Source organism: Marmota marmota, unplaced genomic scaffold, assembly GCF_001458135.2.
Source record: "Marmota marmota marmota unplaced genomic scaffold, marMar, whole genome shotgun sequence".
In the NCBI taxonomy this organism is placed as follows: Eukaryota; Metazoa; Chordata; class Mammalia; order Rodentia; family Sciuridae; genus Marmota; species Marmota marmota.
This window is the reverse complement of record NW_026000080.1, coordinates 4384457-4409772: the sequence shown is the minus strand read 5'-3', so window position 1 is coordinate 4409772 and position 25316 is coordinate 4384457. Positions and strand designations below refer to the sequence as shown.

General features: G+C 32.5%; 1 protein-coding gene across 7 annotated transcripts in view; it reads left to right on the top strand.

Moving 5' to 3' along the window:
• Spata1 (spermatogenesis associated 1) overlaps positions 1-25316 on the top strand; it is a 47274-nt gene that overhangs the window by 334 nt on the left and 21624 nt on the right. The window contains exons 2-10 of one of the 7 annotated variants that reach the window (XM_048815010.1): positions 1195-1220; positions 1308-1644; positions 4926-5046; positions 9344-9450; positions 10972-11089; positions 14095-14148; positions 14235-14466; positions 16899-17010; positions 17891-17948. In XM_048815010.1, coding sequence (XP_048670967.1) covers positions 4999-5046; positions 9344-9450; positions 10972-11089; positions 14095-14148; positions 14235-14466; positions 16899-17010; positions 17891-17948 — 729 coding nt within the window. In that variant the 5' untranslated portion in view covers positions 1195-1220; positions 1308-1644; positions 4926-4998. Of the gene's footprint in view, positions 1-1191; positions 1221-1307; positions 1645-4925; positions 5089-9343; positions 9451-10971; positions 11090-14094; positions 14149-14234; positions 14467-16898; positions 17011-17890; positions 17949-25316 lie in introns of all 7 variants that reach the window. The other 6 variants (XM_048815007.1, XM_048815008.1, XM_048815005.1 and 3 more) reach the window with 6 other exon arrangements.

Sequence of the window (25316 nt, the reverse complement as noted above, 5' to 3'; positions counted from 1 at the left end):
GAGCCAGACTGCCCCGCGCGAGTCGCCCGCCCACCCGCGTAAGTCGTGTCCCGAAGTGACCCTTTGTCCAACGGCGTCCTCCGCCCGCTTCCCACCCGCGGACTCGGAGACTGAAAGGGGCGCGGAGCCCCTGTGACCCCCCCACGGGACCGGGCGGGCGGGGAAATAGGCGTTGGAGAAAAGAAGATCTCGGAATTTTTTGATTTTTGTCGCCTCTTAAACTCTCAAATCGGTTTTCTAGAAAAGGCTGTGAAGGAGCCAGGGTGCTGGCCGAAGATTACAGCTATCTCTGCTAAACCATCCCGTTGGAAGAATTCTTACTGTACTTTTTAAAATAAAACGTTTTTGTGCTTCGGGAAAGTTTGCTCTTTTTTATATTTAAGTTTTAATTACTTAATGCTTGAAATTGAACCCCCAAGGAGTTTTTAGGAGAGATGGAGGATTTAACAAAATAGGCCCGGCCAATGCATCTGTCATCGTGGAAACGTGTATTGTGTCATGACGCTTAAAACAGTTGTTTTCTATTTCTGTTAAAGTAAACCGTCTTCGAAAACACTGATGTTTTCTGTAAACATGAATAATTTCAACATGAATGCATTTCAATTTTTTTGTATAGTGGGAATATCATGTATAATTTTCTCTGGGTCAACAAAACCGGATTTATTTACTAAATAGAATATCCGTCCTCAAAAATGTATAGCGTAAGTTTAGCATTTTATTTAATTCTTAGATGTAATAACTGGGGCTAGGAACCAGTTTTTGAATTCTGATTTTGCTACTTACTGTGGGATCCTTGAGCAAGCCGTTTAAGCTTCACTGAGCCTCTGTTTCCTCATTTTGAAATGAAATAAAAAAAGTTTTCTGGAGTTGCTTCTAAGAATGAAATGAAATTACATAGGTAAAGAATATGAAAAATAAATATTATTTTTCCCTACTAGTATTTTAAATTACTTAATAGATGTGTAAGATAAAACACAAAACTTTCCTCAAAGAAAGTTCTATTTTTCAATAATACACTATACTTCAAAACTTAGTTAAGAAATGTGCTGGAAAGGTTTTCAAGTAATATGTGGCCCACTCCCTTCTGTGAGAGTGAGAAAGAGTGCTGAGAAATAAGCAAAACCTATGTTGTATTTTAGGTTAAGTCTCAGAAAATGTTTCTTTTTTTTTTTTTTTACTTCATTGGAAAAGCAGAGTGGATTGCTGTCGCAGAACACCAGGTAGTCTATTTGTTTTTGTTTTTGTTTTTTATTTTTTAGTTGTAGATGGAACAACACATTTATTTATTTGTTTGTTTATTTTTACAGGCAAGCTAGGCAAGGGCTCTACCACTGAGCCACAACCCCAGCCCATCTATTAGGATTTGATTTGGAATAGGAAAGAAGAAGAAAAAAAAGTCCATTTCAAGTTCATTGCATTTGAAGTGATTAGCATTAAATATAGTTCATGAACTACAAATCAAAGAATTGTTCTTTGACCTTCCAAAATGATCTAAAATATTTCAAGGGTCTTTACCATCCATCAGACATAGGAGTTTACATATTAGATTGTTTGGAACAGACTGTGTTGTGAAGCAATTTGACACCGAGAGATTCCTTACAACACCATACAGCAAGAAATGTTTTGTTTTGTCAGGAGAGCATTGTAAGTTTAAATTTACCTGGGATCTTCACCTTATTTAATTAGTACCCTAAGTTCTTTAGTTCACTAGCTCCAAGTTCAGTATTTGAATAAATAAAATGCTTTTAAGGTTCATGCACCTTACTTTGTAGTTTAAAAGCCAGATAAGGGTAGATTTCACAATTCTGACTCCTTTCTCAAAGAATGAGGTTATATTAGTCTGTTTTCATGGTGGCTAAGGAAATTGAGTTTGGGAAAGAATGAATGACTTGCTTATGGCCATACAGCTGGTTTATGGCAAAGAAAAGAACTTGGGTCTCCTGATGTTTACACTGTATATATAAGTAATGCATTTCTTTTTATGGAGTTGCTCATATATTGGAATAATAATTATTTTTGATATTGAAGTATAAGGAAATTTAGTTATAAGAAACAGCAAAAAGGCTTAAGATACCTAGTAATAGTGTGGTCATAAGACTCCATTGTATTTTTGGCTCAGCTTGTATGGATAGTAAAGCCCATTTTCAGTAAATGAAGTACAATTAAATACCCTTTATTTTTAAAATTTATTTTTTATTTTTTTACCTTACTATATTACCTTCACCTTGTGCTTTTAAGCATCCTGCAAAGGCCTGTGTGCTAATGGCTTGGTAGCGGTCTGTGGCATTATTCTTAAAGTGGAACACTGGGGAGGTGAACCTAATGGAAGGAAGTTAGATAATTGGGGATATGTCCTTGAAAGGGATATTGGGACTCTTGGGACTCTACCCCTTCCTCTCTGACTTCCCAGCCACCATGAGATAAATACTCACATTATGTGATCCTGCCTTGAGATACTGTGCCAGAGGCCCAAAGTGACATGGCTAAGTGATCATGGGCTGAAACTATGAGCCAAAATAAAATTTCTTTTTAATTAGTTGATAATCTCAAGTATTTTGTGATAGTATTAGCTGACAGTTAAGTAGTTATAATTCTAATTTTAAAAATGATAGACTTATTTTATCTCTGTTGATCCTTTTGAAAGACTTCCCAAAAGGTACATGGAGAAGTGAAAGAGAAGTTTTTCATCAATGGACTTATATAAGATTCAAAAACACTGTACTCCTTCATAAACAGAGGGAAATTTATTCTTTCTACTTCTCTTAAATCCATGCTTATGCTTCTTTTGTGCGCTAACACTGTGTTAACTATGACCTTCAGGAAGAATAAGACAAGACTTTTTTTTCTGTATTCTGCTTTATATTTGAAGCTGAATTATTTTCAGTCTTAAACTTTTTCTATTTTTAGAGTATAAACTTGGAGATACTCTGTAGCTAGGTATTCAAAAGAGAAGCATAATCAAGTTTTACGCTGGGCAAGAAGATGCTCTATTCTTTTAAAAACTTAAGTTGTTTTTTAAGTTGGGTAAACAAATTTGCTGAAAATGTCCTGTTGCTATTTTATGATTATGAAAATTAAACTTGCTCAAAAGGCCTTGAAGAGCTATGTGGAGGAAACATTCCATAATTCCTTTTCAAACATTCTAATTCTAATATCATTCTGTTAATTTCTATCAAACCCTCTTTCATCTAAAATGCCCTTATAAATCTTGGGCGAAATCCCAAATCAAGAAAAGTGTGTAATTTTGTCTATACTAGGATCTGTATGGAAAATAGACTAATTCCTCAATTGTTCCTACCAGGGCTAAGGAACCTAAATGTATATAGGCTCTAGAGGGCTCTCGGGCATTTTAATCTATTTACCTAAAATCTATTTACCCTTTAAATGAATTAGAACTTAAATAAAGTTAAATTACCATTAGATGTTTACAGGTTAACTATGACCTAGACAATGTAAAACTCTAAGAACATAGATATAATATGAATTTATCCTGAGCAGATAGACCTGACCCTTGATGATTTAAAAATCAAAAATTATGTCAATAAGGACTCCCATCACCTGACCTGAGGTTAACTATATTCTGATTTCTCTTTTTGCGCAGTAGAACTATCCCTCTCACTTTTGGCATTCTTTGAGCAATCAATCAACTAGTCAAAAGAACTTTAGAGTTGCACATATGGTGTCCCACTACATCATGTACAATCAGAGAAATGAAAAGTTGTGCTGCAGTTGTGTACAATGAATCAAAATGCATTCTTCTGTCATTTATACCTGATTAAAATAAATAAATTTTAAAAATAATAACAAAAGGGGTAGGGATGTCACTCAGTATTAGAACACCTGGGTTCAATTCCCATTACTAGAAGACAAAATTTAAAAAAAAAAGGTATCTAGTAGGATTTCAAAGGGCTGTAATCAGTACCAAATCAAAGGAGTTTTAAGTTTTGTTAGATTTACATAACTATTTTAATATAAGCCAATGAAGCCATACTTTGGAATCTTAAAAAAAGCTTCAGATGTGATGTTGGTATGATTAGTACATTCTTAAGGATGGAACCACTTTGATAATTCCTTTTTAAGATAATTTAGCTACTTTATTTTTCAATTTTTATTATATATTTATGTGTTTTAAATTTTATAATTCATTATTTTAAATTGCAATAAATACTCTGAGGACAAAACAGGAAATAATACACAAATGATGCTCAATATATAAAAGACAGGTATTTTCATCTGGACTGATTGTTACATACAGCCATTTGTATTTAATCTTTTCACTCCAAAAGTATATTTCTATGTTATGTAAAATACATTTAATATACAAGATTAGACAAATTTTTAATAATTTGTTCTAGTTATACATGACAATAGAATGCATTTTCACATTCAACCTTAACTTTTGACTCCAAAGAAAATGAATTGTTTAGAATAGTAAAATATGTTTTTGCCAAAAGTTCATTACAACGTAACTTACCAGTTAGTTTCCTTAATCATCCTCAACTTAGGATGGGGTTACATCCTGATAAAAGTTGAAAATAGAATACACTTAATACACTTAACCTACTGAATATTGTGACTGAGCAACACAGTACATTGTCAAGTATCAACTATTTATCTTTATAATCTTGTGACTGACTGGGAACTATAGCTTATTGATCCTGCCTAGCATTGCAAGAGAATATGAAACCATGTATTGCTAGCCCAGGAAAAGATCAAGATTCTAAATTTGAGGTACAGATTGCTTTTGCATTGTTGTAAGTTGGAGGACCATCCATAGAATATACACTCATTTCATTGCAATTACCAGTCTGTTCATTAGTGATTTTTTTTTAATTGGAATAATAAGATTGTATATATTCCAAGTTTTCTTTTGGAGTCTACTTTAAAGGTTTTATATTTTTCTTTTCACTTTTTGAACAAATCAGAGACCAGAAATACGTGGAATGCTATTTTAAATAAGCCAAAAGTGTATTATAAAATTAATTTAATACTGCTTAAATGAAGAGAGAGAAAAAGACAAGAAAAAATCCAGCTGTTCAGACATTGGTGAGTATGTCTCACAATCCAAGTCAGCCTTCCTCATCAGAGGTAAGAAAATAATGTCTATCATTGTTTTTGAAAAGTTGATAAAGCAAAAATGAATTATATAAAGTATTAGAAATTGATTGCACCAGAGTCCCAACTTCATGTATCCTATTAACTGATATTACTATTTCATCTTTAACTCACTTTCTCTAGTATTCTAAGTTGAGACCTACAATGAAGTGATTCTATCACCTTTTTTCCTCCAGTATTACCCAACTATGATGCCCTCCTTAGGCTTGAATTTCATACAGTCTTGGTCATTCTTGACTCACACTTTGACTCCTTGCCCCTCTCTTGTTCTATTCTACTCCTTTGCAAAATAACAACCTAGTTGATTCATTTCTCTACCTATTCTGCACCTATTCCTTAGTAACTAAACATGAATGGATAAAAATAGACCAGTATAAGGACCATTCCCACTTTAAATTCATGACCAGTAGAATCTTTTGCTTTTAGGCATTCATACCCTTTGTCACTTATTCATTCACTCTTCTCTTCAACACAAGTGTTTCATACCTTCTCAAATCCCTAATACCTTTTCTCCATTCTCTCTTAAACCAATTCCAATCAATCCTTCACCTTTCACAAAACTTTTCTTGCTAAAGTCACCTCTTCATTACTAAATCTAACCTCTTAAAATTGGATTATCTCAGGATTCAGCTCTTTGTTCTCTCTGCACTCATTACATGGTGGTCTCATCCAATCTAGTAGATTTAAATACCAACTTTATGGTAAGGATTTATACATTTTTATCATCATCCCAGTCCTCTTTCCCAAACTCCAGATTCACGTCTACATATATTCAACTGACTACTTGACATCTCTCTTTGGATGATCAATAGACATTTCAAATATAACATATCTGATAGGGAATCTTTCCCTTCTCCTGGAAACTTGCACTACCTGTGGCTATTCCCATCTCAGGTGATTGCAAATCTATTCTTTCATGATTTGAGCCCAAATGTCTTGGAGTCATACTTGATTCTTCTTGCATACATGACTCCTACTTGAGTCTTTTCTCCCAAACTCTACATATACACAAAATTTGACTACTCACCTCTACTGCTAGCATATTAGTCCGTGTCACCATCCTCTTACACTTTAGTTACTCTAATAGTTTCATAATAAGTTCCTTTTTTTTTTTTGCCCCTTACAATCTATTTTGGCTATTATTGCTTTAACCTGTTATCAAATGTAGAAATACTTTACAGTAATTTGTGTCTCATGGTGTAATGCAATATGAAATATAAGTCACCATTTGTAAAATACTCTTGCCTCGGATGGATAACTTGTGTCATTAGAAGGCTGTACCATTGACTATTTACAGGAGTTAAAGGGGTTGGAGAAATAAATGCCACCTTAAAGACAATGAGGTAAATTCATTCTATAAGATAATTGGCTCTATCACTTTAAAAAACTTAATGTAACAGGGCTGGGGTTATGGCTGGGGATCTTATATTTGCCTAGCATGTGCAAAGCTCTGGATTCCACCATCAGCACCACACACACACACACACAAAAAAAAAAAAAACAAGAAAAACAATCTCAATATTTTGAAGAATCAATTGAGATTTTTTAAAACATAACAACTAAAAGCAATATGTTATCCTCAACTGAATTCTAGGTTGAAAAAACATTTTGTGGACAATTGGAGAAATTATAGATTTGGTATTAGTCTACATTAAGGAATAGTTAATTTTCTTTATGTGAAAATGGTATTGTGACTGTATTAAAGAAGTCCTTACTTTTAGAAGATGGATACCAAAGTATGAATATGTCTAATTTACTTTAAATATTTTATTGAGAGAGAAAAAAAGAATTAACAAGAAAAATGTTAACTTTTGAATCTAAATCATATTTATATTATTTGAAAATTCATAATATTTTTACTTATGTATATAAAATATATGCATCAAATTTTTCATAAAAAATTATAAAATATGTCAGGTCTTGCCATGCTTCTATTAAAACCCTGCATTGGCTTCCTATCTTGTAAGGTAAAGACTTTTAAATGGCTCAGAGGCCCTACTTAATTTCTTCCCCTTACCTCCTTTTTTCTCTGACTTTTATCTCCTACTATTCTTTTCCCACTCTCTCTTCTTCATTTATACTGGTACTCATAATGGTCATCTTAAAGACTTTGGTTTAGCCCTTCCTGGAACTCTATTTCTTCCCTTGACTAATTCATTCTTTCCCTTAAATCTTTACTCAGTTCCCACCTTTTCCCTGAAATCTACTATAAATATTCTTTGTAAAACTGAAGGCTTCTCTATCCCTTATCCTGTCAATTTTCCTTACCTTGCTCTTATTCTTTTTTCCTAGTAATTACCCCTCTCTTATACAGTATATAACCTATTAGTGCTTTGTATTTATTGATTTTTGTCTATATCCCTCACAGAACCAGGACTAGTCTAAGGCAAATTAAATACTTGCTGTGGGTGCAGAATTTAAGGGGGCATCAAAAATTCAGTAAATCAAGATAAATATTTTAATACAATATTTTTTAAGTTAAATTTATTTCAAAAAATTCGTGGTGAACAAGATAATGATATTTTAAATAGACACAATCTAACAGTACTATGCATAGCAACTTTGAAGTCTAAAATTTAAAAAAAATGTACCCTACACATATATATATGCCTTCTAATTACTTAAGTAGTTAATGATTTTAATAAAAATATTATTGATGAGTTGCTTCCAGAAAGCCAGAACATAAAATTATGATAAATTATGGTTTTGGTATAAATAAAATATTTAACCTTAAAATATATAAACTTTTAAAACTTGCAGTATTTTTCAACTACTTTCTTGTTATAGAAATATAGCACTCTTATAATATTGCTATAATGTTATTATAATATAATGTTATAATTACTATAATATTGCTATAATGTTATTGTTATAGTAAACTCATTGAATTATTATTTAGAAATATATATATATATAAATGTTTAGTTCAAGAAATATTTCTCTCCTGTGACATATTAAAACATTTATATAAAAATAAAATCATATTTACTTCAAACTTGTTAAGGTTTTACGATACTTAATAGTATAGCTAGGAAATAATCTTTCACATACTCTGCAGTTCAAAATGCAAAATGTGGCAAATTTTATTATCTGATCTATGCAAACATTTGAATTGTTGGTTTATTTTTCATATATCAAAAATATAGAAGTAATTTACTTGGTAAAACTTGAGCAAAACCTTTAGTTCAGGGACCATTTTTATGTCTAATAAAAATTACTAATATTAATAATAATAGGTCATATTAAAACTTTTAAAGTTTTCTCAGATATTTAATATTGCAGTTAAAGTAAAATGATTTCAAGGCTTTCACGTTTAATATGCAGTGAGTATCAACCTTCCTTAGACTAAAAAAATTGAGACTGCAGTAATTGTTTCTGTTCTAGCCATCTAACTATTCTAAACAGAAGATTTCTAATTAGAGCCATAACAAAACATTAACAGAGAATTAGTTTTATACAAGCACAGACAAGCTTACAGTCATCCCCTACATCAAGAATAGATTCTTCCTGGAACTCTGGGAAGCAAATATGTTCCTGACAAACCACAGTATGAACCCTTTTGTAGGTGCTAAAAGCAAAGGATTGTACAAGGTCACTCTAGTGGAACTGATAAGAGAGAAGTCAGGGAGAGATAAAGATTGGTGATCAGAAAATTGATCTTTACCATATAGTATTCTTACTACAGGCCACAGACAAAAACACCATTCATCAAGGATATTGAGGTACTCTAGAAGCCAAGCCACATCTATGACAGTGTTTCCAAAGGAAATGTATTCCAGCTGGGGTTGTGGCTCAGTGGTAGAGTGCTTGCCTGGCATGTATGAAGCTCTAAATTTGATCCTCAGCATTACATAAAAATAAATAGATAAAATAAAGGTATCATGTCCATCTACAGCTTAAAAAAACATATTAAAAACCCATAATGACCCAATTATACAATATTATCTGTCTGCTTTGAGCTCCTAGCACTGTGACTGGTATCTACTATGGGACTTAAATATAAATTTTAAAAAAGGAAAGAAATGTACTCCAAATGAATATTTTGGGGTTCTTCATTTTGTTTGTGGGTTGTTTTTGTTTTGTTTTATTTTGTTTTGTCTGTATGTTCAGAGGGATACATTATTCCATGTTTATTTCAGTTGTGTTTATTAAACTTAAAATTCTATAGGAGATCAATTGGGCTTTTTTCAATTTTAAAAACATTTTAATTGATATTCTTCTCATTCAGTTGGTGGAACTTCATGTTTTTTATGTCCCTGAAGGATCGTGGAACTATAAGTTAAATACTATTTCAATAGAAGTTATTAACAAATTTATTTCTGCTGGATTTATAAGGCAAGTATTTTGTGCATGTAACAAAATACCTAAAAAATATTTTTTTCTGCAGAGAAAAATATTTCCTAGAAATTCAAAAGTTGTAAATGAAAAATATTTTGCCCATGTCATGGACCCATTCCTAATTTAATGAATATTGACAAACAGTACTATGTAGTAGTTAAATCAAACATAGCTGTAGGAATAGATGTCATTTGACCATAATATGCCACCCAGAGAATAGTGTATAATGTGTAAGAATTAAGGAATAAATTATCTAAAATTAAAAATCTGATGAAGAGCTGTGAATAATGGTTACAGCAATATATCCACTGTTATTTTCTTAGAATTCTTTAAAAATATATGCAAAAGACTTGCATATGCAAGACTCTGAGTTCAATCTCTAGCATGGCGAAAAATAAAAATATAAACAAAGAACATAATTAAATGTATATATATATCTATATTTATATGTGTATTTTCAAATTCACAGAAACATGACACATGATCTGACCTCCTATTGTTAACGTCACCTAGTTGAGTGCCTTTCTTCTTTATTTCCTCATCACTTTTCCAATCCTATTAGTTTCCTTTCTGTTCTAGAGCACATCAGAAATGGCCCTACCTCAAGACGCTTGTACTTTCTGTTCCTTTTGTCTAGAATACATTTTCTGCCCTTACCCTCTTATCTCATTCAGTTCTGTACCCAAATATGACTTGTTTGTGTATATATTCTTTGATCATTGTATTTTAAATAACAGCTACAGTCTCTTTTCCTTTTCCCTGCTTTACTTACTTAGCAGTATCTTATCAATTATGTTTTTTACTATGTATTTTGCTATTTTTCTTTCCCATCACTAGATTATAAAAGCTATGAGGGCATATATTTTTGTATGTTGATTGCTGTTCTCCCATCCTTTAGAACAATGTGACACATAATAGGTGCACAATAAATATTTGTTGATCAAACAATTGTTCACTGAATGAATTCTCTAATATTTCCCATAATATATCTTTAAAAAAACAAGTACTTAGAACAATGACATAATATTGTCTTTAAATTTTAGACATTGAGAAAAGGATCCCTAATGGGCAAATGTAGTAGAATCTGACAGCATTTGATCATTAAACACATTTTAAGCACTAGCTACTCCTGTTAAACTTCCAAAATAAATATCTATGCCTAAGTCATTCTTTAATATATATGTAAAAGCATATAAATTACACGGAAATTTTGTTTTAGTCATAAAATTTGGAAGTGGAATAGCAAAATAGACAATCATTTTCCTTTTCAGTATTAAAATGACTTTTATAAATAGTATTTGTTTGCATAATTTTAGAAGATAGACTTAATCATTTACTTTGAAAAATATTTGCTTAAGATTATAAAGTGCTAAGCAATGTAGAAATGTAATATAGTAAGCTCTGTCTGATAATTAAATCAACATTTATGTTTGAGATAACTAACATTATTAAACCATTAATATATCCAAACTCTTTATTTCTTTCTACCTCATATAAGGCAATTTTATTACATTTCAGAGTATCTCCTCAACTTACTTTACAAGCCCTGAGGTTGCGACTTGGTGAGTTCCTTGGTGAAGATGCTGTTGCAGAAAAATTTTTATTCCTGAAATGCATTGGAAATAATTTAGCTGTGGTAAGAGTTCTTATTTTTTTTCCTTCTGATTAAAGAAAAGCATTCATTATCAAATTATGTATCTTAAATGCTTGTGAACTCAGCTTCTTAACATACTGTAAGACATGTAATCTTTTTTTTTTTCTTTTTTAAAAAATTATTTATTTTTTAGTTATAGTTGGACACAATACCTTTATTTATTATTATTATTTTTTTTATTGGTTGTTGAAAAACATTATAAAGCTCTTGACATATCATATTTCATACATTAGATTCAAGTTGGTTATGAACTCCCAATTTTACCCCAAATATAGATTGCAGAATCACATCGGTTACACATCCACATTTTTACATAATGCCCTATTAGTAACTGTTGTACTCTGCTACCTTTCCTATCCTCTAAGACATGTAATCTTAATCATAAAATATCACTAAGCACATAGATCATGAAAAATGGATCTCCTTGGCATGTTACCAGGCACTAAAATGGTGGGATGTGTCAATTTCCTTGAAAAGGAAGACAAAGTTAACTAATAATATCAATAATATATATTGTTTTTAAACAATGTTTTTAAAAAGTACTTGTGTTGTAGCGAAAACAGGGTTCTTTTTTATTTGGGTCACAACTAGCCTTATTGTTTTTAAAATGATAATGGCCCCAATATATTTTTTGGTGTTAGCTATTACCTACTGAACACTTCTATTGGTAGTTTCTGTAATCTGATGGCAGGATATTCTAAGGGAGGACATTTTTAACTAAAATTTCCAATCTCTCAAGCCATCAGACATCAAAGTTTCTGATTTATCCTGTCTATATATAAGGTTTATTTCTTTAATCAAGATTGTCAACATTTAAACTTCAAAATGTAGTATATTCATATGCCACTCAAGTTAACATATTATGTCATTGCCAAGTGTTCATTGATGTGATTATTTAATATTTAACTCTTATCATTAGATTTTAGTCCTTTGTGAGCAGGGACTTTATTTACCATTGTATTTATAACCAGTGCCTAACAAAGGTTTAAATCTTTATCAAACAAATTAAGTAATGAATGATAATGGATAATAAGTCTCTCCCACCCAAAGTACTATTATAATTTGCAATGTAGGATTCTTAGATCAGTAGCTAAATTTAAAGATGTTTTTGTTATTGGGGTTCTATTTAGTATGCCATAATATTAATTTACTGATTGTTAAATTAGTTCTCCTCAGAGAAGAAAGGGAACATAATTTTTTGTTCTTTTTTTATTATATGTAAATTTATAAAATATCAACCACAGAATCCCAAGCTGGGAACATAAGTGTAACTTAGATCAACTTCTAAAATCCTTCTAATATTTTATTTTAAACAAATATTTATTGATATTTTATTTTCTAGAAAGCCAAAAAATGGATATGAATTCTTCCCTTAAAGTATGTTCAGTGTAATGGTAAAATAAGTGGTGAAGGTAAAATATTATCTATAGTCACAAAAAAGAAAAAAAAAGATTTTTTTCAGCAGAGGAAAGCAGAGTAGAGAAATTTGAGGAAGAAGCAATATGTAAATTTGGATTTTGAAAGAAATATTTGGTCTTGTAAAAATAAAGTGTGTGAATGGCTTTCTGAGCAGAGAAAATAAGATGAGCATGGAAGTAAGAAAGCAGGCAACTAAGAAAGAATTGATTCATTTCATTAAACATTAGCTGTGGGAAAGGGAACAGTGCCTGGCACAAAGTGACTCCATGTAAGATAGCCATAATTATTATTATTAAGTGACATAGAATTCCTATTATGTTGAGTGTGCAGTGAGAAAAGTTATGAAGTACTTTGTTGAATATCTTGAATGCCAGACTAAAAGTTTGAATTTTTTTTTCTGAAATCTTGAGTTTTTCAGCAATAGAGTTACATGAGGGCTGGGGTTGTGGCTCACATAAAAATAAATAAATAAAAATAAAGACATTGTGTCTACCTACAACTAACAGAATGCTTTAAAAAAAAATAGAGTGACATGATGAGAGCTTTCAGTACAATAATTGGGTCTCACTGAGAAGTAACAAGAGACTAGAGACAGGGATTCCAGCAAGAAGGCTTTTACAGTGGTTCAGGCAAGAGATAAGGAAAAACTCATATTTCATCTACTACCATCTTCTCCTTGGTTCTCTATACTTCAGTTCCAAACATCTTACTTTGGTCCTTACATATAACAGACATCTCTGATTTACGGTCCTTGCACTTACCTTGCAATCACTTTCCCTGAGTTTTGGATAGCTGGCTGCTCTTTGTAATTCATTCGAGCTCAAATACATAATCTTTTCAAAAGGACTTTTCTTGACCATCCAGTTTTTAGAACTTTTTTCTCCAACTTACTCTTTATTATATCACTCTGTTTTATTCTCATGAGTCATATATCACAATCCTAAATTGTTTTTTTAATTTAATATCTGCTTTCACAAGTAGAATGTGAGGTCTACGAGAGCAGTGACTTTGTCTTATTTATCATTGTATCCTCACCAAGTAGAACACCTGACATATGGTATATCTTCAATATCTGCTAAAATAAATAAATTGAAAGCAAACTATAGGGGTAGACTATATGGGAAATAAGTCTACAAAATTGGACTCTGGAGTGATTACCAGGTTTTGAATCCTAACTTGGAAACTTCTATTTATAAAATCTTGGGCAAGTTACTTAATTTCTTTTTGCTTCAGTCTCCTCTGTTAACTATAAGTAATGTTAGTGCCTATCACATGAAATTGTTGAGGATTAACTGAGCTAACATATGTAATAACATAAAACAGTGCCCGGCACAAAGTGACTCCATGTAAGATAGCCATAATTATTATTATTAAGTGACATAGAATGGGTGTGCAATGAGTATAATGAGGATTAAATTCTACATTTTTCTAAAATATAGCCATAGCTATTAGTTTTTAAATTTGACTTATATCATACAGATATATGCCTTTTACAAAAAAAGTGGAGGTAAAAATAATTGGAAAATTTCACAAAAGCTCTTATTTTTTTCTCATCTATTTGTTTCTAGGTGAAAGAAAAGCAAGAACCAGAACTGAAACTCAAATCATTTGCTCCTCCATACGTATGTAATGTGACATTTTAAATTGATGCTAATTTTAATTGTTTTTTAATTATAAACTAATTTTTAAATTTTCCTATATGTTTTAGACTCTTCAACCAGAATTATATTTGCTTCCTGTAATGGACCATTTAGGAAATGTTTATTCAGCATCATCATCAGTTACTTTAGATGGGCAGCAGACTAATAGTGATATTGCTGAAATTGATGGAACAATCCATAGACCAGTTAGTGCAACTTTGTCAAAGGAAGAACTTGGAAAGGATCCCAATTTCTTAGAAAACACTTTGAAAGACCTTATTAACACGAATCAGGAAGAAGGTGATTTCAATTAAAATGGGAACAACAAAGAGGTTATTTTAAGTCCATGTGTTTTCCAAAGTGGTTGTACTCAGTATCTTAGTACATAATTCAGGACCACAGTGTAAATTAAAATACCACTCAAAGCTTTATGGAGAGTAAATGCCCACTTCAGTAGCCACTTGACCTTATACTCTGTTCAGGAATACTGGGATTCTACTTCGGATATTTGTTTCCCAGATATCATTTTCTTGAGCCTTTAAATGACATGTCCAGACAAAGAAGAAGGTAAAGATTCTCACTGAGCATCTCACTGGCATCAATAAACAGTAAATATTAGTGTGCCTAAGATTAAAGAAAGTGCCAAGTTTGAAACATCATCAAGTCCTAAACTTCCTATTGAACCATAATCTTGCCATTATATCAGATATTTTATATCTCCTTGTTTCTGTGCTCCACATTCTGAATAATTTCTTTAGATTTGTTTACTGTTTTTTAGGTATTTAAAAATATTTCTATATTATCTTCTGGCTTGCATAATTTCAGATGATAGGTCTACTGTATTTTTATTTTCATTTCTCTTTTTTCCTCTGCTGTCTTTAAGATTTTACTTTGATTTTCAGCAGTATGATTATATATATATATATATATATTACTTTAATTTTATTCAAATCTTGATTGGCGTTCTCTGCATTATGCTTTTACTGTTACAAAGATCAACAGATACATGTCCTATACTCTTACCAAAATGTACCTTGATATCTATTGAATTTTGTATCATTGTTTATTTTGATGGGGCATGGAGAGGGAATGGTAGGTATATCCATTTTTTATTTATTTAGCATTGAATAAATCTTTTATAAAAAATTCTTTTCATTAGACTAAATAATTTGGCAATGCCTGCTAGGAAATAAATTATAGTGGCCAAACTGAATTAAACGAATGTGGGCTTCAGGTTGCAAAATAGTTTGACAACCTTTGCAAAATGACTTCTCAAATATTAATTTGACATTTTTTTCTAAATTAAAAAATTTATTTCTGGGGGGTGGAAATCTACATGAATGCTGCTAAGTTCATGGATCTTATGTTAATGTATAGATCATGTGGTTCATTAATGTTAATGATTAAAAACAACTCAAATGGAAAATGCTACTGAAATGAAGGGAGATTCTATAAATGAAAATTTATGTGATATTTTATGCTCTTTATTTATACAAACATTTTCCAGGAAAAGAGTTCCTCAGAAGACTATTTCAAAAGTTGCTTTTGGTAAAAGGTGTCCTTTTTTTTTTTTTTTTTAAGAAATACATGACAGTAGAGTGTATTTTGACCTATTATACATACGTGGAGTACAACCTATTCCAGTTAGGGTCCCATTCTTGTGGGTATACATAATGTGGAGTTATACTGGTCATGTATTCACATATGAACAAAGGAAACTTATAACCAGTTCATTCTACTGTCATTCCTATTCCCATCCCCTCTTCCTTCCCTTCATTCCCCTTTGTCTAATACAGTGAACTCATATTCTTCCCCTCCCTACCTTCCCTTGTTGTGGGTTAGCATCCACATACTAGAGAGAACATTTGGCCTTTGTTTTTTTTGGGATTGGCTTATTTCACTTAGCATGATGGTCTCCAGTTCCATCCAATTACAGGCAAATGCCACAATTTCATTCTTCTTTATGGCTGAATAATATCCCATTGTATATGTATATCACATTTTCTTTATACATTCATCTGTTGAAGGGCAATAAGGCTGGTTCCATAGCTTTGCTATTGTGAATTGAGGTGCTGTAAACATTGATGTGGCTGCATCCCTGTAGTATGCTTATTTTAAGTACTTTCAGTAGAGGCTGAAGAGTGGGATAAATGGTGGTTCCATTCCAAGTTTTCTGAGGAATCTCCATGTTGCTTTCCACAGTGGTTGCACCAATTTGCAGTCCTACCAGCAATTTATGAGTGAATCTTTTCCCTCACATCCTTACCATCATTTATTGTTACTTGTGTTCGTGATAATTGCCATTCTGACTGGAGTGAGATGGAATCTCAGTGTAGTTTTAATTTGCATTTCTCTAGAAATACAAATGGTTAAAAGTATCTTGAAGACAAAGTTTGGGTAGAGCCCACTTTACTTCCTCTCTCAGAGTCATGTTGCTCATAGAAAACTTCTGCAATACAGTTGCTTGTGTGTGTGTATAAGGGAGTTGTGTGCCTGTTTAGTGTTGTTTAATTCATTGTCTCCCAAACTGAGCTGACCAAAGAATTTTCTTTTCACATAAATTCATGTTTCATGAAAAACACTTTGTAAATTGTTACCTTTTATCTATATAGTAAAGTTCATGAGGAATATGAAATATAGGACATGATTGTAATGTATACATAGAAAATTTTATTTTAGTATTTTCTGAATATTCTGAACTTTTTTTTATCATGCATACACATCAACATCAGCTGAGGAAATAGCCACTCCAAAAGAAAGCCAGATTGTAAAATATCACATTGGAAATTCTGAGTTACCAGGATCATTGGAAAATTCAAATGATTATTTTACCAACAAAAAAAGGTGATTAGTACAGATGCTGATTTCACATGTTATAATCTAAACTATAAGAAAAAGAATGTGATGTCCAGACTACTGATATAAAAACTTTTAATTGGAACAAAGATATGATTGAAATTATTGATCTTTAATTATAATTACCTTGATTCTCATATTTATTGTTATATATGAAAGTTCCTCTCCAATATAATGAGGGATGATTTATTAAGTTTATTGATATTGTGGTCTTTTTGTCATCAGGGACAATTGATGACAGAAAAATTTCTCTTTGTTTTGTCTTTGTTTAGGACTAATTCTTCTACCTCTCTTAAATTCTTGGCTACAGATAAACTAATCAGTATATTTGAGTTTTACATTGCCATCATTTCATTAAAAATTAGAGTACTTAGATAACAGTTTTGCTTATAGTCTTTTGAAATTTTGATGAGGGTTTTATTCACAAACTATAAAAATATATTTCTAAAATTTCCAGTTACTTTACTTTGTCAGAGACATTGGACTATGATTTGAATTTAGCTATGGTATAATGAAATATGATTTTATTAACTCATACTAAATGTAGTTTATGTTAATCATTAAGAGTTTGAGAGAAAATATGATAATAACTCCAGGCTTTGTTGTTTTAAAGTGATGAAATTTAAATATGTTTCCCCGGCTGGTACTAAACTCCTGGGCTTAAGTGATCCTCCTACCTCAACCTCCCAAATAACTGGGACTACAGAAGCACACCTCCCACCCAGTTTTCAGGCTGATTTAAAATTTTTAATGTTATATTTGGATTTATATACACCAAATAAAATATGTAAAATATTCATATGTGAATATGAAAGTTAATATTCATGGAATTATATTTTAATATGACTTTCAAATCTGTCCTTTTAAGTCAGTTTCTTTGGAAAAATGAAGAAGATACAACCAACAGTAGAAGACAGGACAGTCAGGTATGATTTTAAAATTTTTATTTAACTTCAGCATTATATCATAATATTTATACATATAGAAATTGAAATTATACTGAAGATTAAGATAAAATTTAAGTTTTCTGATTGTAATACCAGAAAACGTCTATTTTTCTAATATCAATACTGTCACTGGTAGTCCAGCTTTTGCTTTTGCTTTTATGCCTGAATGAGAGAGAGGATAAATTAGGTTATCCACCAAAGACTTTTTGGATTTTCATCTCAAATGTTATTACTACTTTTAAGGTACACTGACCTTTACCTAACTGGCAACTTCAGTAGCTAAATTGTAATTTAATATGTTGATACCTGTCTTTGATTAATTCATCTCTTTAGAACAGATTTCTCTAGTGTGTTTCTAGGAAGTACAGTAGTAGGTGGTTAGTACCAGTTACTAGCTCTATGGCCTTGGATATGTTATCTAATTTGAATAGTAATAGTTTAAAGGAGTTAGCAAACGCTGTTCCACATCACCAGCTCATTCTCTAGAAATGGAGAAACGGGAGAATTTTGAAAATATTTGTAGGATTAATTTAGCTGCTAAAAATACTAGTTTTAATAATAGCTAACAATGAGTCCCAACTAACTGTCACTAAGTGTTTTACACATTTTGATTCATTTAATCCCCCAAAACACCCTATGAGCCAGGTCATGATTATCATCTCCATTTTACAGATGAGGAAACTGAGGCACAGAGAGATTCAGTGGCTTGCTCAAATCATAGGTACAGCTAGTAAATATTGGAAAGGGGATTAGAGGTGTCAGGGTCTAGGCTGGCTCTAGAATTCATCTTTTTATAACAACTCTAAATAATAATAACAATCTAGCAACAACTAATTATATAACATTTATTGAGCTAACCACTGTTCTAAATGCTTTTCATATGTTAGTCCATTTAATTGAACAACTTTTTAAGAAGGTTCTATTATCTACCTTTCAGATCAACAAACTAAATTACAGATTACATTAACTTTTCCATGGTTACAAGTCTTTCCTACTCATTCAGCAAAACTCCAACACTAGTTTACAAAACAACAAACCTCAAATGAGTCTTTAATTCTGCCATACACTATGTATTCCTGATCCATTGCTACTCTTCTAAACAACTCTGCCATATCTTCTTTTTAAAATTTCTTTAAATTAATTAATTTTACAGTAGAATGTATTTTGACACATAGTACATAAATGGAGCACAACTTCTCATTCCTCTGGCTGTGCATGGTTCAGAGTCAGTGTAATCATATATCGTACTTCTCTTCAAACCATCAATACCTCCTTTCTTTTGCAACCTGTGATAATTTGTCCTTGCAAAAATAGGAGAAATTTGAAGAAAACCACGACATCTCAATGTACAGAATGAAGTTGGAGTTGAAGTTCAATTTTTCCTCAGATATCCAGTTCTTCTCCGTGATTTGTTGATATTTTATTTTTCCTTTTGTGTTACTCAAAAAGCAACTGACCATAAATAAGGTCTTAGACAATTTCTGGTCTCCTTTTCTGTTCAGTGATCTTTTTTTCTGTCTTACACCAGTACTATACCACCTTCATTACAGAGGCTTTATAGTAGTTTTTTGTTATCATATAGCATAAGACTTCCATATGAATTGGCTTCTTGCTTTCTGCCTAGTTCTAGTGATGGCCTCAAAGATAGTAATTTCAGTAATGGAAAAGTCATTCCAGGGGAGCAAACCTAGAACCTGCTCCTTCAGTCTTTCTGTTGCACTTAATTTCCTTTATAAAATTCCTTCCTGTTTAAACTTGTGCTGAACTGATTCAGTATTTGATATAGAAAGTGAAATATGAGAAACAAACTCTTGAAAATGAGAATCTCAAACTTGTTATTACAAAATAATTACAAAATTTTGCTAATTTGTGCTAGTAGAAATTTAGAATATTACTGGGAATAGATTAAGACCAGAAATGAAGGACTATAACTATTGATTGATGCAATTTTAAAAGTATGGGTATACTCATCAGAGATTCTGAATTTAATGTGCTAGCTTAAGCAGTTGTGAGTGGTAAAAAATATTTTGCTAAATTGACAAATAGGTTGACAAGAACCTGGACTATATGATAACTATGCTAAATAAATTTAGAATGCTAGAAATTTCTTGGAAAAATGAGAGCAAGAAATGCAAAGATGTCAGGAGATAGCAACTGGTTTTCATAGACCCCTTCATCCATTTAATCAAATGGTAAGGAATATATTGGAATGGCAAGCCCAGCATTCTTAACAAAACCCTATAATGACAGTTTTATGTGGACTGAAATGAAGACAGGAATGTATTCCTTGGTTTCCTTAGAGATCACAGGATTTGAGTGGCTAATTTATACCATTTTACTTTACAATAAAAAGCTGTACCAGAATGATTATAAGGATGTTTGAGAAATCCTTAACAATAAAGATTCAAGGTATCCTTAATACTAATTGATCATGGTGTTCCTCAGAATTCAATGGGCAAGTGCATCAGTAAGTTCTTTATCTGTGTAATCAAAACTTATTTTGTTTTAGCAAATGGAGATCTACCTGGAATAACCATATCCCCTTATTGATTTACCATTCTTCATCTAGTTTACATACCTAAAGCCCCTTGAGTGAAAGAGAGGCCAGGTATTCTTCAGGAGAGACCCTATTGCCCAGCCACAAGTAAAAACGGACTATAAATTTTCTCTTTTATCTGACTTAAAGAGATTAGAGGCTGTTACTAGGGAACTTCATTGGAGAAAATTAAGTACCCATACTTTTTGGATTAGTGAACAATGGTTTTAACTTGACTAAAATCTCTGGGACCTGAATACCTTTGTGTTCCACCAATAGCATGGATGCATAAAGGGGTCAGATAATAAAGAAAGTTTTGGCTAAATCTACCTTATGGTGTGCCAAAAGGGTTTGCAAATCCTTATAGTTGTTTCCTGGATTCCAAATGCATACTTTAAAAGGAGTTAGCAACTGACAGAATCCCCATAATGCCTCTCTGACATTTGTAGCATGGGCAATGAGGAACTTAAGACAAGACAGGGCCAAGTAAAATGTGATGGAACTGCCTTTTCCTTACCAAAATAACGAAGCACTATCAGACTTCCAGAGGAACTGTAGAGTCTTGTGCCATAATCAAAACCTGAAAATAACCAAGTGTGGTGGCACACACTTATAATCCCAGTGGTTTGGGAGGCTAGGTAGGAGGATTTCAAGTTCAAAGCCAACCTCAGCAAAAGTAAGGTGCTAAGCAACTCAGTGAGACCCTGTCTCTAAATAAAATACAAAATAGGGCTGGGGATGTGGCTCAGTGGTTGACTGCCCTTGAGTTCAATCCCCATTACCCACCACCCCCCCAAAAAAGAAAACTTGAAAATAGTAGAGAGGGTAATTCTTACCATAGCCACGTTCAGCTCACCTCATTACTATGTGTAGATGATTGATGGGTCTTAGCCATCAGAAGGTGAAGTTGTAGCTACTACTCTTTACTATAACAAATTATCACAGCCTCATGTTCCTGTTATGCCACTCTGGATCTGGAAGATGCTTTCTTCTCCATCCCAATTAAGAGAGAAAACCAAAAGTAATTTTCTTTCAACAAGTAAAAACAGAAGTAGACCTTCATTATTTTGCCTAAGGCTGTCTGTTAATCTAGTTCATAAGGGATTGATCCCCTTTGGACCTGGTAAACAGGAAGTAACAAAAAATACTCTATATATCTTAGGTGAGACAATGTTTATTAGAGGGTGGATATAAGCCTCTAGAAAATTCAGGAGCTTGAAGGACAAAAGATAGCAGATTAGAGGAAGGTTACATTTCCAGTTGCTCTGTGCTCAGGATTCAAGCAATGGGAGAATTCTCAGAGAGGTGAGTGAGAGAGGGATTTCACCAAAATTCAATACCAAACAGTCAAGAGTTTCTTAGAGACTGATAAATTCAGGTGCATTGAACAACAACAAAAAAAAAAAAAAAAAGAATGACTACACTGGAGCCAAGCCAGTTGCTGCAGTGGCAATGGCAGCAGCAGCGGTGGTGGTGCTAGTTTACCACAGAATGAAAAGATAACACACTGAGAAAAACGTAACAGAAAAAATTGGCACAGAAACCTATAGATCAGAAAAGCAGCCTAAATTTAGCTGATCCAGACTGCACAACAAACTGGTGTTTGAAAAGTGCTCTATATTTCTCAACTAGCCAGTGGAGAGCTAAGGCAGGAACCATTTGAGGAGGTCATGCTGCAGCTTGTTGTTGTCAAGCCTGTAAGATCATAGCCAGCATTGATTGAGAAATCGTCACAGACATCACAGAAATCCAGAGGATCATTATGGACTATTTTGAAAACTTATACTCCAGTAAATTGGAAAACCTAGATGAAATGGATACATTTTTAAACACATATGACCTACCAAAATTGAATCAAGAGGAAATAGAAAAAATCTAAACATATCAATAACTAGCAATGAAATAGAAGCACTATCTTCCAAAAAAGAAAAACCCAGGACTAGATGGATTCTCAGCTGAAGTCTACCAGAACTTTAAAGAAGACAATGCTTCTCAAATTATTCCTTGAAATAGAAAGGGATGAAACACTTTCAAATTCATTCTATGAAGCAAGTATCACACTGATAACAAAATCAGGTAAGGACACATAAAGGAAAGAAAACTATTCCCTTATGACCTTAAATGAATTAAGCACTTTATTAAGAAGATTGTACATCATAACTAAGTTAATTCTATCCTAGGAATACAAAGATGGTTGAACATACATACACAAATCAGTAAGTGTAATTCATCACATAAATAGAATTAAGGACAAAAATCATTTAGTTATCTCATAGATGCAGAGAAAGCTTTTGACAAAATTCAACACCACTTCATAATAAAAACACTGAAGAAACTAGGGATAGAAGAAACTTGTCTCAATATCATAAAGGCTATATATGAAAAACCCAAAGCCAACATCATAGTGAATAGGAAAAAAACTGAAAGTATTTGCTTTAAAACCTGGAACAAGTTCATTTTCACCACTCCTATTTAATATAGTACTAGAAATTCTAACCAGAACAATTATACAAGAGAAGGAAATAAAAGGGATAAAAATAGGAAAGGAAGAACTCATATTATTACTATTTGGAAATGATATGATCCTATACTTAGAAGATCCCAAAGGCGCCACCAAAAGACTGCTAGAGCTAGTAAACACATTCAGCAAAGTAGCATGTTACAAAATTGACATACAAAAATCAGTAGCTTTCCTATATACCAATAATGAGTCTGCTGACACAGAAATCAGGAAAACAATCCCATTCACAATAGCCTCAACACACATACATACACAAACAACAAAAACAACAACAACAAAAAAACCTAGAAATTAACCTAACCAAGGAGGTAAAGATCTCTACAATGAAAACTACTGAACATTGAAAATGAAACTGAAGAATACACAAGATGGAAAGACCTCCCATGTTCATGGATAGGCAGAATATATTCATGGCTATATTACCAAAAGTAATATACAGATTCAGTACAATCCCCATCAAGATATCAATGACATCCCTCACAGACCTAGGAAAAAAAAAAGTCCTAAAATTCATTTGGAAGAATAAAAGACCCAGAATAACCAAAGCAATTATAACCTAAAAAGGTAATGCTGAAGGCATCACAATACTTGACCTCATATTATACTACAGAGCTATAGTAACAAAAACTAAATGGCACTGGCATAAAACAGATACAGAGAGCAATGGTATAGGATAGAAGACACAAACATACCACACATCTACAGTCCTTGACAAAGATGCCAAAATCATACATTGGAGAAAAGACAGCTTTTTAAACAAATGGTACCGGGAGAACTGGTTATCCATATGTGGAAGAATGAGACCAGACCCTTATCTCTCACTTGGCGCAAAAATCAATTGAAAATAGATCAAAGACCTAGGAATTATAAAAGAAACTCTGCAACTTCTAGAAGAAAATATAGGGTCAACATTCCAGCATATAAGCATAGGAACAACTTTTTCAATAAGATCCCTAAAACTCAGGAAATACTGGCAAGAGTTAATAAATGGGATAGCATCAAACTAAAAAGCTTCTTCACAGCAAAAGAATGTGAATAGAGAACCTACAGAAAGGGAAAATCTTTGCTAGTTACTCTTTTGGCTCTGAGGATTAATATTCAGAATATATAAAGAACTCCAAAAACTTAACATCAACAAAACAAATAATCCAATAAATAAATGGGCAAGTGAGTTAAACAGACATTTCTCCAAAAAACAAATACAAAGGACCAACAAATATATGAAAAAATGTTCAATGTCATTATCAATTGGGAAAATGCAAATCAATATTACATTATGATTTTATCTCCCTCCAGTAGGAATGGCAGCCATCAAAAATACAAAAAGTATAAATGCTGGCGAGGAAATGGAGAAAGAGGAACACTTTACATTGTTGGTGGAACTGTAAATTAGTACAACCACTGTGGAAATCAGTATGAAGTTTCCTCAAAAGATTAGGCATGGAACCACCATATGGTATTTATCCTAAAGAATTAAAAGTCATCATACTATAGGGATACATGCATACTCATGTTTATAGTAGCATAATTCACAATAGCCAAACTATGGAACCAGCCTAGGTATCATCCATCAATGAATGAATAGATAAAGAAAATGTGGTATATATACACACTGGAGTTTTATTCACCCATAAGAAGAAATAAAATAATATCATTTGCAGGAAAATGGAGAACATAAGACCATTATGTTAAGTTAAATAAGCCAAAATCAGAAGGTCAAGGGTTCTATGTTTTCTTTAATCTGTGGAAGTTAGAGAGGAAAAAGGAAAAGAAAGGGGGGGGGGGCAGAATCTCATGAAAATTGAAAGAAGATCAGTAAAGGAGAGAATAGAGGGACCAGGGAGAGGGAGGAGACCAGGGAAAGGACAAATACTGGAGAATGGTATTGGCCAGATTACATTGTTATATTGTGTACATGTGTTGAGAGCCACAGCCGAAGGGGCCCTCAATCCTAGAGGAATCGTGCCCAGCCAGACTGCGGCATACGTGTGTGGATGTGTAACAACAAATCCCACCATTAGACACAACTATAATACACCAATAAAAAAATGTGGAAAAAAATTCATGATCTTACCAATTTTTTGAAGTTTCTGGATGTCCATGAGTAGAGACTTGTTATCTCCTTTAAAGTGAAAGCAGGTTTTTGTACTTTGTCCCAGGTACCATTGACAATGAGACAAAACACTTGATAATCACTTTCAGAATTTGGAGAGAAATTTGGAGCATTCGGATATGCTGCTCTAATCCCTCCCCCTGCCCCTCTCTCCCCCTCCCCTCCCCTTCCCCTCCC